The sequence below is a fragment of the Bos mutus genome, chromosome 23 (genome assembly GCF_027580195.1).
Source record: "Bos mutus isolate GX-2022 chromosome 23, NWIPB_WYAK_1.1, whole genome shotgun sequence".
Classification (NCBI taxonomy): Eukaryota; Metazoa; Chordata; class Mammalia; order Artiodactyla; family Bovidae; genus Bos; species Bos mutus.
This window is the reverse complement of record NC_091639.1, coordinates 24,712,775-24,730,236: the sequence shown is the minus strand read 5'-3', so window position 1 is coordinate 24,730,236 and position 17,462 is coordinate 24,712,775. Positions and strand designations below refer to the sequence as shown.

Genomic DNA, 17,462 nt, shown 5'->3' with positions numbered 1-17,462 from the left:
ACAGAGCCTAAGGACTTTCCAAAATTAAGAAATATATGAATCCATGACTTGGATGCATACAATCCTGAGACAAGAGTGAACTACTATTTAGGTACATTTTGTTTTTATTCTTAAACACAAGTTTAGAAACATCTTTAAAGAAAAAGGTTACCTACAAAACAAACAAAAATGGGACTGCAGCAGACTTCTCTGGAATAAATCTGCAACGTGCTGGGGGAAAATAACTGCTAGTTTAGAATTCTATGCCCTGCTAAATTATGTTCAAGCATACACACACACAGATGATACTCAGGGACTAAGAGTTTAGCTTTCACTGAAAAGGAACTACTTCAGAAGAAAACTGAAGCTCAAAGCAAAGAATGGGTTTCACAGATGAACAGTGTACAAAAAAAAACAAAAAAACAAAAAAACACAGTAAGCACGGACTGTAATGATGACTGTTTAGGGTCTCAGAAAGAGGCAGAATGAAACACTGACAACAATATCATGGATGATGGGGGCCCAAAGCCCAAATCATCTATGATCCTTGCAATGTTCAGGAGTAGAAACAGCAATTCACTTTAGAGTTTATTAAGTCAAAGGTGCATGTTGAAAACTTACAAGTAGCTACTAAATAATAAGTAACTTTCAAATCAGCAAAATGAAAAAAAAGTTCAACAGAAAGCAGGAAAGAAAGCAAAAAAGTAAAGAAAACTTACACACAAAAGGTGATAGAAATCATTCTAAAATAATAATGAGCATACTAAGTGAAAATGGATTAAAATTTCCCCATTAAAAGTGTCAAGATTCAATCATTAACTCCTAACTGTATGCCTGGCAAAAATCACTCACTCACTCACATCGGCACAGGCGACACATCCAAGAACATTCAATGCAGCATTGTTTTTTGTTTTGGGGGAGGTTTCTGATCAGAGAGAAAAAAAGTACTTTTTAATTCCTTCTTAACTGCAAAAGCCCTTTATCTCAAATGCCAACATATACATTTATTTCTAGCTAGTAAAGCACATGAGAACCGCAGCCTAGGAGAATAAATAGGAAAATAACGAAACTGTGCTTATGTACTATATCAGAAAAATACAAAATGCAAAACAAGAATGACGTTTCTGTGACAGAGAAAGATAGTGTTGGGAGATAATTCTTCAAGGATCTCCACACTGTTAAATTGGAAACAATGTACATGTCCACCCAAAGAAAAATGGACCAAATGACTGAGCCAACAGTTAAGTAATAAAGAGGAGTTAAAACTAATGAATGAAATCCCTAAGATTCAAAGTATCTTCTCAAAACATAATGCTGACTGAAAAAAGCTACTTGAAAAAGAGTATATATAAGCCATACACCACTCATGTAAGTTTAAAAAAAAAACAACTCTCCAAATAGCCTATAAGTTGTCACATATATACATACATATGTGGAAAATGTATAGAAACATAGCCAGGAAAGAAACATGCACTTCAGAAGAACATTACATCTGTGAAGGGGCTACACCTCTGATGCCTTTTTGTCATGTTTTCTTTTTAAACAAAAAACTCAAACCAGTAATGTCAATATTTGTTAGGTACCTAGAGAACTATTTGTGATTTTATTTTCCATATTCTGAAGTAGTTTCAAACTTACAATTCTAAGTAAAAATTGAAAAAGGAAAGAAAAAAGAATAAGTTCTGAATCTATGCCAATTCAGATCACCGATCCAGTTGGCAACCAATCATTTTCTAAAATTATATTTAAATGTTCTGAATCTTTGTTGCATGTTACTGAATTTTCTCACACTACTTTACCAACACACAGTTCTCACTGCAAGGGAATAAACAAACTAACACTCAAAAAACAATCGTGTTTTTAGTCTGTGATTTATCTTTGTTAAAGTATTGATAAAACATGGTTCCAACATTTGCTTTTTTCTGTCTCAATGCTGGAGCCATGCTAACAACAGGACAAAAAAGATGTGCAAGGAACACCGTAACCACAGCCAGTGAGGTGCCTGTGAGGGACAGGCTGGAGGGCACATCCCCAGGACACCGTGATGGGGGAGAAGGCATCAGGCTCCGTGGGACCATGAGGAGGCAGGAGAGGCTGGGATCACTGCTTCAGAGCCAAGCCCTCAAGAGGACACAGAGGAACTGACCTTGAGACAGGTCCTCAGAAATGAGACAGGGACTGTCAAACTGAGGCGGGTTTGGGTCTGAAGAAATCGGGAGTTTCTAGGGGGCAGAGACCCAAAGAAAGGAAGAACCTGGTCTTGGGGGTTTGAGTGGATGGGGTACAGGAAGGCAGCCAGCAGTTCTCTTCATTCAAGTTCAAGGTCTACGTGCTGACTGCTTCCTGCTGCTACTGCTGAGTCCTAGATTTCTGCACAGGATGCTCCCCTCTGGACTGTGACACAACAAGCAGTTAGATCCTCCTTGCTTTGGTGACAAGAGCCCAGAGGCCAGGAGAGCATGGCAGACACACCAGAAAAGTTCTAGGTCAGGACAGAGCAGCCACCTGAGTGTTTGAGATGTTAACTAAGGAGTTATTCTACTGGCTGAGAACAACAGGGGAAACCCAGTCCAGTGCAGCCCTGAATAAGGAGGGCAAAGTCACAACCTGGCATTGGTGGGTGGGGATTCTCTGATCTTGGGGATGAGGGAAGGGAAAGACATATGGATGATCTGAAAACACAGTAGGGCTTCCATTCAGATGAAACATGCCCTGCCCCTCGGGGGCAGGGTTGGCAGAAAGGCTTGCAAGATTTTTATGTCTACTGTAAGCACACAGTTTTACAAAGCTGAGTAAGTAATACAAAATTAGTTGTTTCTCTTTTATAACTTGACACTTTATTTTCAAGCCTTTACCACTGACTGTGATCTCAGACAACACCTAATCCCAATCTAAAACATACTGTTGTTCAAACATACAAAACTTCTAATTCAGAGATCTGTGACCTTTTCCCCGGAAATAAACATCAAGTTCCTGAGGTAATTAGAAGTAAAGCCACAGGTATACCTATGGCTGATTCATGTTGATGCTTGGCAGAAACAAACACAATTATCCTTCAATTAAAAATAAATAAATTTAATTATTAGAAAAAGTTAAGCCATGTCTCTCCTTTTGATTTCCTTTCTACCAAATGCATAAGCTATACCTTAAGCTGAATTTCACAGCTTTAAGATAGTCATTTGGTTATTTTCCTTCTTCAGGTCATTTTAAAGCTTCAGTGACTCCCCTTTCATTTTCATCTCCCTCTTTCAAATAAGATTTCTCTTGTCTACTTGCAACAGTTAATTTTATTTATATTAATCCAGAACTTATGGGGAGGGAGGCGGGAGTGGGGTTCAGGATGAGGAACACATGTACACCAGTGGGGGATTCATGTCATTGTATGGCAAAACCAATACAATATTGTAAAGTAATTAGCCTCCAATTAAAATAAGTAAATTTATATTAAAAAAAAAAAAAACCAGAACTTTGCCAAACAGGTATGAATTCATACCACAGGATTAAACAAACAAAAATATCAATGGTTACATATTTATTTTTAAAATTCTTTACAGACCCAAATACACAGATAAGCAGAATAAATAAAGACTAATGGTCATGACCACACCAATGGTGTGACCACAGGCAATGGATCCAACTCTTGGCATATTTCCCTGAAGTGAGGGGCCCAGCTGGGCTCCAGGATCCCTTTAATTTGTTCCGTTATAAAACCCCATAATTGTCCTATGTTTTAGTATTCACTGGACTATAAATGCTAAGAAAAGAAAAAAGGGAAAAACCAGTAGCTACAATGAAATTTAAAAGTTGACAAAAGATACGTTATCAGGATATTCCTGAAGGGTTTATGTAAGTACAGGAAAAAAAAAAAAGTCAGACAAAATCCAAAGTAAATATCATCTAATGTGGATACTAGGGTTAATTTTCAACTCGAGAATATCTGCTCTGGCTCTATTTTTATAAACTTGATTTAAGGATTATTGTCTCCGTATCCATTACTTCTCTATGTATTCTAAGTTGTGAGTTAAACATATTTAACCTCCTTTGTATATTTCCTCCATCTCTATATTCAGGGCTTAGATCCTGCTCAACGTTTTCTAATGTTCCCACCAAGCTGTCTTGGAGGAAAAATTGGTACTTCCTATTACAACGCTCTTATTAATAGATCCCCCAAATCCAGTCACACGCACTTGGCAGCGATTTACCCAGCACTTTCTTCCCCTCTTTACCAGTGAATTAGCTGTTTGAGAGGTTCAATTATGAAGTTGTGATTATATCTCTACGGCTTGAGAAATACATTCGGCAGATAACTTAAGTTCTATAAGATTTAATAGTCTTAAATATTTTTTCTCTAGAATATTGCTATGTGTAATAATTAACTCTATAAGAGCCTTCATAAGGAAATGGCTCTCTTATCTATCAAGTACGGGAAAGTATGCGGTTCACTCTGAGACCTGACAGCTCACTGCGGCTTTGTCCCTGGAACACAGAGATGAGCACAGGGCTGGGCCCAGGCCTGTCACTGCCCCTGCCTCCAGGCCTGCAATCTCCATCTTGGAGGCTAATTAAACTGCTTTCGCTCTAGAACAGGACAGAAAAGAAGCAAAAAAAGGAGTTGTAAGCATTTCACAGACTGTTGGCATAAAAGCAATGAGAATAGCATCTATAAATTCTTAATCATAAAACCTTTACCTCGCTTTATGAAATTTACGTGGGGGAACCTAACCCAGGCCTCCCTCTGCAGCAGTGTCTCTGACCATCAGACACAGTGGTTCCCACCAGCTCCTGCATCACAGACCCCCACACATACCCACACAGTCAGGCAGACCCCCATCACAGCTCGAGGCTGGTGGGGAAATCACTGTAAGATTCATATTAATTTCTCTCCTTTTCCTCTCCTTGGAGAATTAAAGTCACAATGAAAGGTTAAAAATCTAAGCAGGAGTACTTGAAAGTGTTTGTTTTATGTATGGCGTCATTCTCCGCCCCAGAGATTTAGGAGTCGTTTTGTGCTGTAAACCTGAACAGTGTAGTTCTGCTCCTAAAATGCATATAAATCGTGCTTATCCCAGAGAGAGCTTTCCTCTCCTTCTACTTTAAAGCCTGACTGTACTGTCTAAACAGGAGGCTTAAGTGCTGATCTGATGTTATCGTTCACTCTTACTTAAGCCTTTCAGATCATCAAATTTGGTTTTCAACATCTTTGTTTTATAGAATAAACAATCTGGCCTGAACTTACACAGACCATTCAAACCCTAAACACCAACCTCACTATCTACTCTTCTCAGCTTTTTATAAAAATAACTTGTCCAATCTCCAAGCTGTTGACAGTGATCAGATCAAGGTGGAGAGAGGCTGGCTGACCACAAACACACCAGACGCAGACTCTGCCCACTTCCTCCCCCCACCGCCTCCCAGTAAGAATCAGGCATTTATTAAACGCTTCCTAATAAGATGCTCACAGATCTGTTTTTTTGCGTTTTGTTCAATTTCTACTCTGTAGTCTGCTTGCATGAGCACGTTTCTGAAAATGTATAATTCTGAGCGTAACACAAAACATACATAACAAAAGAATAGCAAAGGCTTCTGTTTTAGATATTCCAGAAGGCACATTTGTACAAATAACTCCAGTGTTTTGAAAAATCGATTTTAGAACATCCTCAAAATGCATTCCTGTACCTGTCCTCCCCTCCCCCACCCCACCGCTGGCCTTTTCCACTTAGGCCTGGGATCCAGGACAGTGACACAAGTACCCTGAAGCAAGGGGAAGCGTGTCAGCCTCTGACTTACCTCACAGAACATATAGAGAGACAGCAGAGTGAGTCCGAGGTTGTACACCACTAAAATCCCCCGGCAGGAGAACGGTTGCCTAGTCTTCATATATTTTGGTCCCAGCCACACGATTAGCAAGTACAGGATGGAACAGACCAAGGTGGGGACGTAATTGTCCAGAAGAAACCATCCTTCTACTCGAGGATCTGGAAAATTGTAAAAGAAAAAACATTCAGTGATAATAAAGTAGATATAAAAATAATAACAATGTGCTTCGAACATGAAAAAATTTTCTCTAACCACAATGTTCCCAAGCCAAAAAAGCAACTCAAAGAGGAACTGTGAGTCTTCAATACATAGGCTCAAGGTGAGGCTCTCATTCATGTTCTAAACAGTCATGTGCATATTACCAGGGGCTTTGCTAAATGACTTTTATAAAATCTGTTCTTAAGAATCTTAAAGAAAACAAGGAGAAAGCTCAATTTTTCACTAACTGGATTGATTAACCAGGCTTGCTGAATTATGCATGGGTCAAGGAAACCCTAGAGGTGGCAATCTTTGAGCTCCGAAGCTCTCCATGTCAGCCCAGTGTCAGCCAGTTTGTCTGGCATGCAGACTCAGAAAACATGCCACTCGGCCAGCTCAGAGATCATCTCTGATTCAACAGGCCTCGTCTGCGGAGTGCCATGGTTAACAGAAGCAGGGGCGATAACTTTTTAAAAAGTGAGAGTGAAGCAGCAAACGACTGGATAAGAGAAGAGCAGAAGCATGAGAGAGAAGACCTACATTATCGATTCAAGGACATTGCTGATGCAGGAAGGACATCCTGCCTCCCCTTCCCTCCCCTTGGCAGGAAGGAGGAGGAAAAGGACAGTGGACCAGCCCCTTCTTTGACCTCCTGGCTCAGCCATCTTGCTACTCTCTCTCCAGGGCTCTCTCCCTTGACCTTGCAGGACAAGCACAGCTTTAGTAGAACACACGTTCACTTGGGGAACCACTGTCAGTCTCCTTTCTTGCAGACACACCCTAAATTCTCCCAGTGTCTCTTTTTCTTGGCTTCAGAAGGAGACTCCATCCACCCTCTGCCCACTGATGCTAGAGTGGTGGTGATGGTGGTTTCACTGATCTGTGCTTCTCAGAAGCCCTTTAGGGAAGTGGCTGCCCCAGCAAACTTATTAGTAACAAGAGGATTCTTAACACCTTTTGTTCTCAGCTGTGGGCCTGAGTCAATTCTGAGAACCCAAGTTCCTACTTAGCAAGTAACATCAGACCTTTATGTATGTTTATGTGTTGGTGATGGACAGGGAGGCCTGGCATGCTGCAATTCACGGGGTCACAAAGAGTAGGACACGACTGAGTGACTGAACTGAACTGATGTGTACATAACAACACAAACACAATGAATGCCCCTATGAAAACCTCCCATTTCCTTTTATTTAAAGCTGTTTTGCATCTTGCAAACTTATTTTAATTAAATTAAATTTTCTAACAGATCTTCACTTTCCTACGTCACCAAGTATCCAAGTATTTCCTGGGTGGCTGGCCCTAACCCCAGGTGGTAAATCCTTAGGGAGCTAGTCAATCATGAAGCCCTAACGCACCCCCAGGAAACTGGTTCAGATAAGAGCATGTGGAGCAACTGCAGCCACTGAGCTCTGAGGAGACGACAGTCTGTAAAGTGCTCTGGGGAAGAGTTTTCTGGTTCTTAAAACCATGCAAAAGATCAGACTTTTTTCTCCTCCTCTGGAGGTGCAGCCTGGAGCTTCAGCAGCCAATCTGCAACCACAAAAGCTGGGGGGGCCTGACCTGAGCACAGAGCTGCTGACACACTCAGGAGCCAAGGTAGGAAATGACAAGCACAGGGTCCTTGGGCAACATCACAGAGCCCCTAGAATAACTCAGATCTCACAATGTTCCCATTGCTGTTGTTCGGTTGCTAAGCTGTGTCTGACTCTCTGCGACCCCATGGACTGCAGTGTGCCAGGCTTCCCTGTCCTTACAACAGCTCAAACTCATGTCCACTGAGTCAGTGATGTCATCCAACCATCTCATCTTGTCATCCCCTTCTCCTCCTGCCCTCAATCATTCTCAGCATCAGGGTCTTTTCCAATGAGTTGACTCTGCATCAGGTGGCCCAAGTATTGGAGCTTCAGTCCTTCCAATGAAAGCTAATAATTTTTATTACTGTTTCAGCCATTTAAAATTAGAATTTTGATCCTACAACACTGAAAGACGGCATCATCCCAACATGAGCACAGACAGATGGATCTGGCTTGTTCTTTTCCAGGGGCCACACAGTAATTTAGCTTGTTCCCCATGGAACAAGTCTTGACAAGCAGTACCGCTAAGCAGCCTCCTTATACACATCTCTGCTGAGTCAAAGGGCACATGCATTTTAATTTCAACAGAAAACACAACTGCCCTCCAGAGAGGTTACCCCGGTAGACTTTCTCCACTTCCTCACTATTATCACAGATGGCATAAGTCTTACTGCATCCCTGCCTTACTAACAGATGAAGTTCCTTTTATTGCTTTCTTTATATTTTAAAAACCATGAGTCAAATGGAGATTCTATCTGTTTAAAAGCCTCTGGGAGCTTTCCTATGAATTGTTCTGTGAACCTCCCAAGTTCCCTCTTTACAGGTGACATGTTAGAGATGAGATTAGAAGAAGGTATACTATCTGGAGCTGACTTACTTGTCCTGAAGGACAATGAAAGATGAGGGTAAGAAGTGAGCTCAGGCACATATACTTATCCAGTGATGTGACACATCACAAAAAAGGGCTTTAGAAAGCCCTTAAAACTGTAAAACCGGAAGGGTTTTAAACCCCTATTGCAGCAGTGTATTTTGAAAATCGGATTCAGCTGGAGACTCACAAGAACTGAGCAACCCATGCCACCAACAGTGGTGAAATCTGTGGCACGCTCAGGCTGTAAGCTTGCAACATAATCCCATCTCCACTGAAGTCAGCAGAGGTTCCCAGCACCTGTGTCTCTGCCCCAGCAGTCAGGGGACCTTGCGCCTGCTCATGACTTCAGGACTCCAAGCCCCTGGTATCTAATTACTGGAAAATGAGCATGGTTTCTAGACTGTCTTCATGCAATATTCACAAGTTGCCTATAACAAGGAGTGGGAGGAAGGATGGGAGAGCAAGACTCAAAACCACCTTACCTCGGGGGCCAAGCCATGCCCGGAAATAGGTGCTAAGCGATGCATCAAAGTGCTCCATTTTAAAACCTATTAAGAAAAAGAGACATTGATTAATCTCTACTCAAAATGCTTTCTGTTTTTTTTTTTTTTTTCATAAAACAAGAACAAATTCTTTTCAGAGAAGACACTCTGGACAAGGTTAAGTTCCTCATGTTCAAACAACTTCTTTTTTAAACTCACAAAAGTAACTTACGTGCTAAGTTCTCATTTGAAAAGCAAAAGGAAAGACACAATCCCGTGAATTCACTTTATAAATAAGTGAAGCGCCAGTTTTCTGTGCTTTTCTCAGCTCCATAAAAATTCTCTCTGTGAAGCTGAAATCTCAGAGGGGAGAAGGACAGAACCGGATAGAAAGTGGGCAGAAGGGGGAAAGTCCATCAGGGCAAACAGGACTGCCATGGGGAGAAAATGGTTCCTCTGCTGGGTGTTTTTATTAATTACTGTCCTAACATACTTCACGTCCAAAGCAAAAAATTCAAACATTTAAAATGAAAAGAGGCAGTAAGAAAAATCTCATCATTCTGATCCAACACAATCCCTCAGACCCACTGTCAGAAGGAGCTTACTGGTACCATTTCTTGGGTACACTTCTGGAGGGTTCTCTCCTCTAAGCACAAAAGATGACACATGCTGAATGAGAGTTTCTGTAACTGTTGATCGCAACCCATTAATACTGATACATGATCAAGTCAACTTCGCATTAAAAAGAACAAACTAATCACCATAATCAGAGTGCTGTGTCCTTAGGTAGAATGAATAAATACTGCCATGAACCTTCAATGTTTGTACCATTATTTATGAGTGCGATGTAAACTACATTCTTACTGAGGTAAGCACAAAAGAATAAAGTTGGGAAAACACGTACACTGAGTACTGTATGTATTATGACATCTTGGAGATTGTCTCATAACAGTGGTTAGAGACCCACCTCCATCTTCAAAGATTTTACAACTCCCTACTTTCCCCCCATTTGAAATTTACAAGTTAGTGAAGCATCTTTTCATCTGTGCATTTATTTACTATATGTTCTATATGAAAGTCAGGAGGCACATTTTTAACTGTCTTGGTCGTTACTATTATAGAAATAACCACAAGTATTTTTCCTTCCAAGGGCAAAGGAAAAATTGGTTTCATCAACTAGCAGTTTAATGCAATGGCTCTCCCTTAGCTGGCCACGCTGAAGCCTACGTCTTATCCTTTGTCTAATTTCATGGATAACTACCTTAAAGTAGTTTGGAATTCCCTAATGGATTCCAGTAGTTAAAACAACTGAGTCAACCCAGCCTGGTTGTGGGAGGCACAGGCGTAGCCATCAATGACATCTTGAAAGCCACAGCTACTAGGGTTCTGTCCCAACATCTGTCCTTCCCTGGGGATGACTCAGGAGGTCACCTGGCAGACTCCTTTCAGCCAAGAAGCCACCAGCTCCCCACACACCCAAATGCCAACAATGAGACACACCACCTTTGCCCCTCAGCAGTTACCCAACCAGAGAAGCACAACAGGCTGGCAGGGGGTTAAGTGGTTCCATGTGGGCTCTTTCTCAGACAATCTGGGTTTGAAACCCATTTTCTCCGCTTACTAGTAATATGACCTTGGACCATAGGAGTTATTTAACCTCCTACCTGCTGTTGTTGCTGTTTAGTCGCTCAGTTGTGTCTAACTTGCTTGCAACCCCACAGACTGTAGCCCTCCAGGCTTCTCTGTCCATGGAATTCTCCAGGCAAGAATACTGGAGTGGGTTGCCATTTCCTTCTCCAGGGGATCTTCGTGACCCAAAGACTGAACTTGCATCTCCTGCACTGGCAGGAGGATTCTTTACTGCTGGGCCACCACAGAAGTCCCTCCCATGTTCCTACCCGCAACATGTGGGAAATAATTGCCCCTTGGGGGCAAAAATTCCAGCTGGGGCAGGAACACACACGCGTAAAATATGTAAAGTAAATGTTGGCATGAAAAATAAAGCACGGTAAAGGGGATGGGATCGTGGAGCAAAAATTTTCTTTGGAAAATGAAGTTGCCACTCGCAGAAGGTAACCACAGAGCAAAGAGAAAGGGCACTCCAGTTCAAGGGCCGGCTGGGGGCAGTGGCCCGGAGACATCTGTGCCCCACCTCCCCGCCCACCAGGGTTCACAGAAATCAACCCCAAGGCGTGGGGAGCATGTGGCCACAGGCTGGCAGGAGAGGCGGCACCTTAGCTGTGCTCACAGCCTGTCCCCACATCCCCTTCACAGCTAGCTCCCCAGCTGCCCAGCCACTGCAGAACAGGACAAAAGGTCCCAGCGAGTGAACTCCTCCCGCCGGGTGGCCCGCCCCGCTGGGTGAACTGGGCACTCGCTGAGCGGCCTGTGGGCTGAGCTGTACTCTTTTGTACTGTTCTAAAAGAACAGGAGAGGCACGGGGCCCTGCCAAGCCCTTGACACTCTGCCTGGTGATCGGGGATCACGGGAACAGCATGACCCACTTTGCACAACGTCCAAGTGCTCGGCCAGGTCTGCGGCCTGACCACCCATGGCAGATTCCCATCTTCTGAGCCACCCGTGGGCCGGGAACGTCACTTCACCACCAGAGTCATCCTACTGGCGGCTCCAGGCGAGCTGGGCCACGCAGGCACACAGCTGCTCTGGACAATTGTACTGGCAGGGACCAAGCCCAGGCACTGGGCCCATGCTAGAGGAGCTCTGGTCCTGAGCTCAGCAAAGAATAAGCCATTCTTTGATGTGACTGGTTCCCCACACTGAGACGGGAAAGGGGATGTCAGTCCTCCCAGGAGGCTGACCATGCTGACACCAAGCCAAGCATCACCTCCCTACCCTCTTTAACCAGGAGTCTCCGGCACCCACCCAACCTACGGGGGCTTCCAGAACCACAGGTCATGACGGGGAGGGGTCGGATCCATTAAAGAAAAAAAAAAATCTAACCACGACAGTATCCAAAAGTTCTTCATCAGGTCAAGGGCCACACACACAAAATGATGATAAGGAAAACATGCTAAGGGTCAAAAACAGAGGCAGGTACATTAGAACAGATTTTGAAGAATCCCTCTTTTATGCACATTTTCCAAAAAGACACTGTCTGTTGAACATTACTTCCCACTATCAAATTCTAGAGTGTTTCTGGTAACCACGTGGCTGTATTACAATTGTGTCTCTGGGGACGACAGAGGATGAGATGGCTGGATGGCATCACCAACCCTATGGACGTGAGTTTGAGTGAACTCCGGGAGATGGTGGTGGACAGGGAGGCCTGGCATGCTGCGATTCATGGGGTCGCAAGGAGTCGGACACGACTGAGCGACTGAACTGAACTGTACTAAGAAAACAAATTACTAACTGGGGCTAGGAATTACTCTGTATTAAAAACAGGATGCAACACAGTTCAGTGTACCTTCACCTAAATCAAAGGAGAAAAGGAAAGATAAAAACATCTGAATGCAGAGTTCCAAAGAATAGCAAGGAGAGATAAGAAAGCCTTCTTCAGCGATCAATGCAAAGAAATAGAGGAAAACAACAGAATGGGAAAGACTAGAGATCTCTTCAAGAAAATTAGAGATACCAAGGGAACATTTCATGCAAAGATGGGCTCGATAAAGGACAGAAATGGTATGGACCTAACAGAAGCAGAAGATATTAAGAAGAGGTGGCAAGAATACACAGAAGAACTGTACAAAAAATATGTTCACGACCCAGATAATCACGATGGTGTGATCACTCACCTAGACCCAGACATCCTGGAATGTGAAGTCAAGTGAGCCTTAGGAAGTGTCACTATGAACAAAGCCAGTGGAGGTCATGGAATTCCAGTTGAGCTATTTCAAATCCTGAAGGATGATGCTGTGAAAGTGCTACACTCAATATGCCAGCAAATTTGGAAAACTCAGCAGTGGCCACAGGACTGGAAAAGGTCAGTTTTCATTCCAATCCCAAAGAAAGGCAATGCCAAAGAATGCTCAAACTACCGCACAACTGCACTCATCTCACACGCTAGTAAAGTAATGCTCAAAATTCTCCAAGCCAGGCTTCAACAATACGTGAACCGTGAACTCCCTGATGTTCAAGCTGGTTTTAGAAAAGGCAGAGGAACCAGAGATCAAATTGCCAACATCTGCTGGATCATGGAAAAAGCAAGAGAGTTCCAGAAAAACATCTATTTCTGCTTTATTGACTATGCCAAAGCCTTTGACTGTGTGGATCACAATAAACTGTGGAAAATTCTGAAAGAGATGTGAATACCAGACCACCTGATCTGCCTCTTGAGAAATCTGTATGCAGGTCAGGAAGCAACAGTTAGAACTGGACATGGAACAACAGACTGGTTCCAAATAGGAAAAGGAGTACGTCAAGGCTGTATATTGTCACCCTGCTTATTTAACTTATATGCAGAGTACATCATGAGAAACACTGGGCTGGAAGAAGCACAAGCTGGAATCAAGATTGCCGGGAGAAATATCAATAACCTCAGATATGCAGATGACACCACCCTTATGGCAGAAAGTGAAGAGGAACTAAAAGCCTCTTGATGAAAGTGAACGAGGAGAGTGAAAAAGTTGGCTTAAAGCTCAACATTCAGAAAACGAAGATCATGGCATCCGGTCCCATCACTTCATGGGAAATAGATGGGGAAACAGTGGAAACAGTGTCAGACTTTATTTTTTTGGGCTCCAAAATCACTGCAGATGGTGACTGCAGCCATGAAATTAAAAGACGTTTACTCCTTGGAAGGAAAGTTATGACCAACCTAGATAGCATATTCAAAAGCAGAGACATTCCTTTGCCAACAAAGGTTTGTCTAGTCAAGGCTGTGGTTTTTCCTGTGGTCATGTATGGATCTGAGAGTTGCACTGGGAAGAAGGCTGAGTGCCGAAGAATTGATGCTTTTGAACTGTGGTGTTGGAGAAGACTCTTGAGAGTCCCTTGGACTGCAAGGAGATCCAACCAGTCCATTCTGAAGGAGATCAGCCCTGGGATTTCTTTGGAAGGAATGATGCTAAAGCTGAAACTCCAGTACTTTGGCCACCTCATGCGAAGAATTGACTCATTGGAAAAGACTCTGATGCTGGGAGGGATTGGGGGCAGGAGGAGAAGGGGACGACAGTGAATGAGATGGCTGGATGGCATCACTGACTCAATGGACGTGAGTCTGGGTGAACTCCGGGAGTTGGTGATGGACAGGGAGGCCTGGCGTGCTGCGATTCATGGGGTTGCAAAGAGTCGGACTGAGGGACTAAACTGAACTGACTCAGCTAAATCAAGGATTAGTCCTGTGACCCCGGCCAAGTTCCTGGCACACCTGCTAAGTATTTCAGGATTGAGGTTAGCCTCAGGCCTAACTTCAAGAGAAGTGTTGAAACTGCCAGAGCTCAGAATATAAAAAACCTGGAAACAGACAGCAGAGTACAAAAGGCCAAAATCCGAACCGCCTAAGAGAGCCGGGCTCCTGTGGACGATCCATCTGTCCAGGAGTCAGCTCTGCCCAGGAGAAGTGCCAGGTGAGTCACCTGCGTGAGGCTGAACAAGCATTCTTTTTTCACTATGATCCAGAATCACACAGATTGGTGGAGGCTTGAAATAAGATACTACAACAAGTTTCCCAGTAAACCAGTCCCCCCTCTCGCTTTCCACTTGGCCCTGGAGAGGGACAACAAGCTGTGAGCAAACAAGGCGGAGGGGGTGGCCACAGGGGAAGGTGGCTGGGACTAAAGAGAGCTGCTTCCGTCACAGTTCTTGAGATGCAGTTATGAGTCTCAGTTAGAGTGCAAATGCTAATCATGTTGGCCATTTACACCTGGAGCAGGAGAAAGCGAGAAAGCTGCTGAGCACATGAAAAGTACCAGGATCTTAAGGCAAATCTGCTTTAAAAGATAACCGAGATTTTTAAAAATTACTATAATAAAGGAGGTTAATTTTCATAAACCCACAACTAGGCTTCTTGGTGACTCTAAAGCTTAGCAGTGAAGACTTGTTTTCAGGGTCAAGCCTTGGTTTCTCTTGCTGCCAAGGCAGTTGTAGCAGGGAGCAGCTAGTCTGCTTTGAAAGCCCCCTTTCCTGTAAAAATCAGTCAAGTCACACTGCTCCTGGTTTAAAAATGTGTTTACAGCAGACACTTAACTACTGTTAACTTCCTCAACATGCCCTGTTCTACTTGTTTACTCATTTAGAATCTCACGGTCCGGCTAAAAATGAGTCCGCTAAGCCAAGCTTCCAGCTCCCAGGGGTCAGGAGGAGGTCTCCCTCAGCTTTCTGTTCTCCGACCCATTTACCCCCTTAAGAGTCCACTCCTGTTAAGCAGGCAGGGGAATCCTGTTCAGGTCGCTGCCAACAACACAAAACATTAAATGGTGCTTTAATTTGGTCGTCACAACACTGTTTCTTGAATTGACAAAGGTTTTCTCAGCTGGAGAAAATCAGCTCAGGAGTGAGAGGAGGAAGCCAACCCCACCTGCTCAGAAATGTTCAAATATAAAACGATCCTAAAGACCCTCAGGGGGAAAAACATCCAAGTACTTCCAGACAGGAAAGCAAATTGATGAGAGAATCCCTTCAGAAAGCCGGCACTTAAATAGATGTTAACTCCAGATTACATCTTGGCTTGGAAGAAATTATCTGCCACATCGACAGTAGCCTCCTCACTCTGACAACTCAGGAATCTATGCCTTTTCTCCTTCCCCCACAGGCTTCTCATACTTTCTTACCCTCGTTCTAAGGGCATGTCCAACTCCTGTTAATGTTCTGATGGAGTCGTTTTCTCTGGCTGTGCACTGAGAAAGGACATGGCTCTGTCTGGGCTTCAGACAAGTCACTGCAAAGCTGGGGCACTGCCAATTCGGGCTGCCGCACCGTGGTTGAAGGCTGAGGCCGTTGTTCTGGTGCAACGGACAATCGAGGGGAAGCTAAGTGCTGCCACACTCAAGTATTCTGCCTTCCAATGCCAGGGCCACGGGTTCGAGTCCTGGTCAGGGAACTAAAATCCCACATGCCATGGGGCAGCTAGAGAAGCCTGCACGCCGCAAAGAAAAATCCCGACTGCGGCAACTAAGACCCATCTAAATCAGATAAGTAACTATAAAACTTTTTTTTTAATTAAAAAAAAAATTAGGTTAAAAGGGAAGCCCCCTCCATTGTCTCCAGCTCCTTGACTGCCCCCCAGTTAACTGAAAAGCACTATTCTAACCATTGCCAGAGAAGGACATTCCATTCTTTTAAAGCGGTGGAGGATCACGAAGGGGCTCTGTTCTTAAATGAATCATCTGTGGTCCTTCCTCTCCATTCTGACTTTATGCTCTTTCCAAGGCCCAGGTAGATGTCAAATGACTCCCCCTTGGCCTCTGGTAGCTTCTAGGGGTATTCTTATTCACAACTAAAGAATACAACATATCATCAAAGTTCTTCTCCTACTAGAGACCCCACACACCAACCCACTTACCCCACAAGCATCTGGAGAAGGGTTCACTGTAGAAAATTACTCTTGGATGACTTAATTTTTATTTGAAATCAGGAGAATAAGACAGGTGACATTTGGCTTGGGTTGAAGCACACTGTCATTTAGAAGAAGACAAAGCAAATCTAGACACAGAAAACCCCTTGCCAGTGGATACAGACTGGACTGCTACGGACGGATGGAGAGCTCTGCTCCCCCAAAGAGCTTAGATAACAGAAATTCATCAATCCGCACAAGGCTTTGGGAAGACAAGCAAAAGGTCAAGTGTCAGGATCAGGTCGTCTGGTGACTGGTTTTATTTCCGTGTTCCCAGTGATGCTGAGAACGACTCCCTTCATGCCACCAGTCCCTGGAAAGGCAGCTGACTCGCTAAGTTAACAAATACTTAACAAGCACCTACTGTGTGCTAAGCAGTGTATGCTTGCTAGGAAAACGGCAGAGATGGACATCCCTCTGCCCTCCTGAAACAAAGTGGTAAGCAGAGTGTTCACCCATGATGCTTGGATAAGAGACCCTAGAAATTTCTGGTGGCTCAGACGATAAAGAATCTGCTGCCAATGCAAGAGACCTGGGTTTGATCCCTAGGCTGGGAAGATACCCCGGAGAAGGGACTAGCAACCCACTCCAGTATTCTTGCCTGGAGAATTCCATGGACAGAGGAGCCTAGAGGGCTAGTCCATGGGGTTGCAAAGAGTGAGACACAACTGAGCGACTAAGATACAAGACCTATTTGGGAAGTCAGTGGGAAAATGGTGGCAATTCACCTTGGCCTCATTTTCAAATGCCCATCGTTACTTTCACTATCTTAATCAGTGATAAAATTACAGGCTTATGTTTAAAGTGCTGTGACTGTCAGTCACGCTGTAATTATGTGCTCATTTGTTCACAATCCCCATTAAACTCCAAGCTCTTCAAGGGCAGAACCTCTGGCCTTCTCATTTGTATCTTCAAATGAGAAGCTATGCCTGACAGACTGCTAATTCCTGGCTGAAAACATGAATGAATAAACTCACATCTCAGAATCACCTAGAAGCTTTAAAAAACAAATTTTTAGAGGACCCACT

At 43.7% G+C, this 17,462-nt stretch overlaps 1 protein-coding gene across 1 annotated transcript in view; it reads right to left on the bottom strand.

Moving 5' to 3' along the window:
- The window catches only part of ELOVL5 (ELOVL fatty acid elongase 5), a 73,242-nt gene that overhangs the window by 21,990 nt on the left and 33,790 nt on the right, over positions 1-17,462 (bottom strand). Inside the window, exons 2-3 of the mRNA XM_070360640.1 lie at positions 8,922-8,987; positions 5,767-5,954 (exon numbers count right to left, since the gene is read on the bottom strand). Of these exons, the coding sequence (XP_070216741.1) occupies positions 5,767-5,954; positions 8,922-8,979 (246 nt within the window). The 5' untranslated portion in view covers positions 8,980-8,987. The remainder of the gene's footprint in view (positions 1-5,766; positions 5,955-8,921; positions 8,988-17,462) is intronic.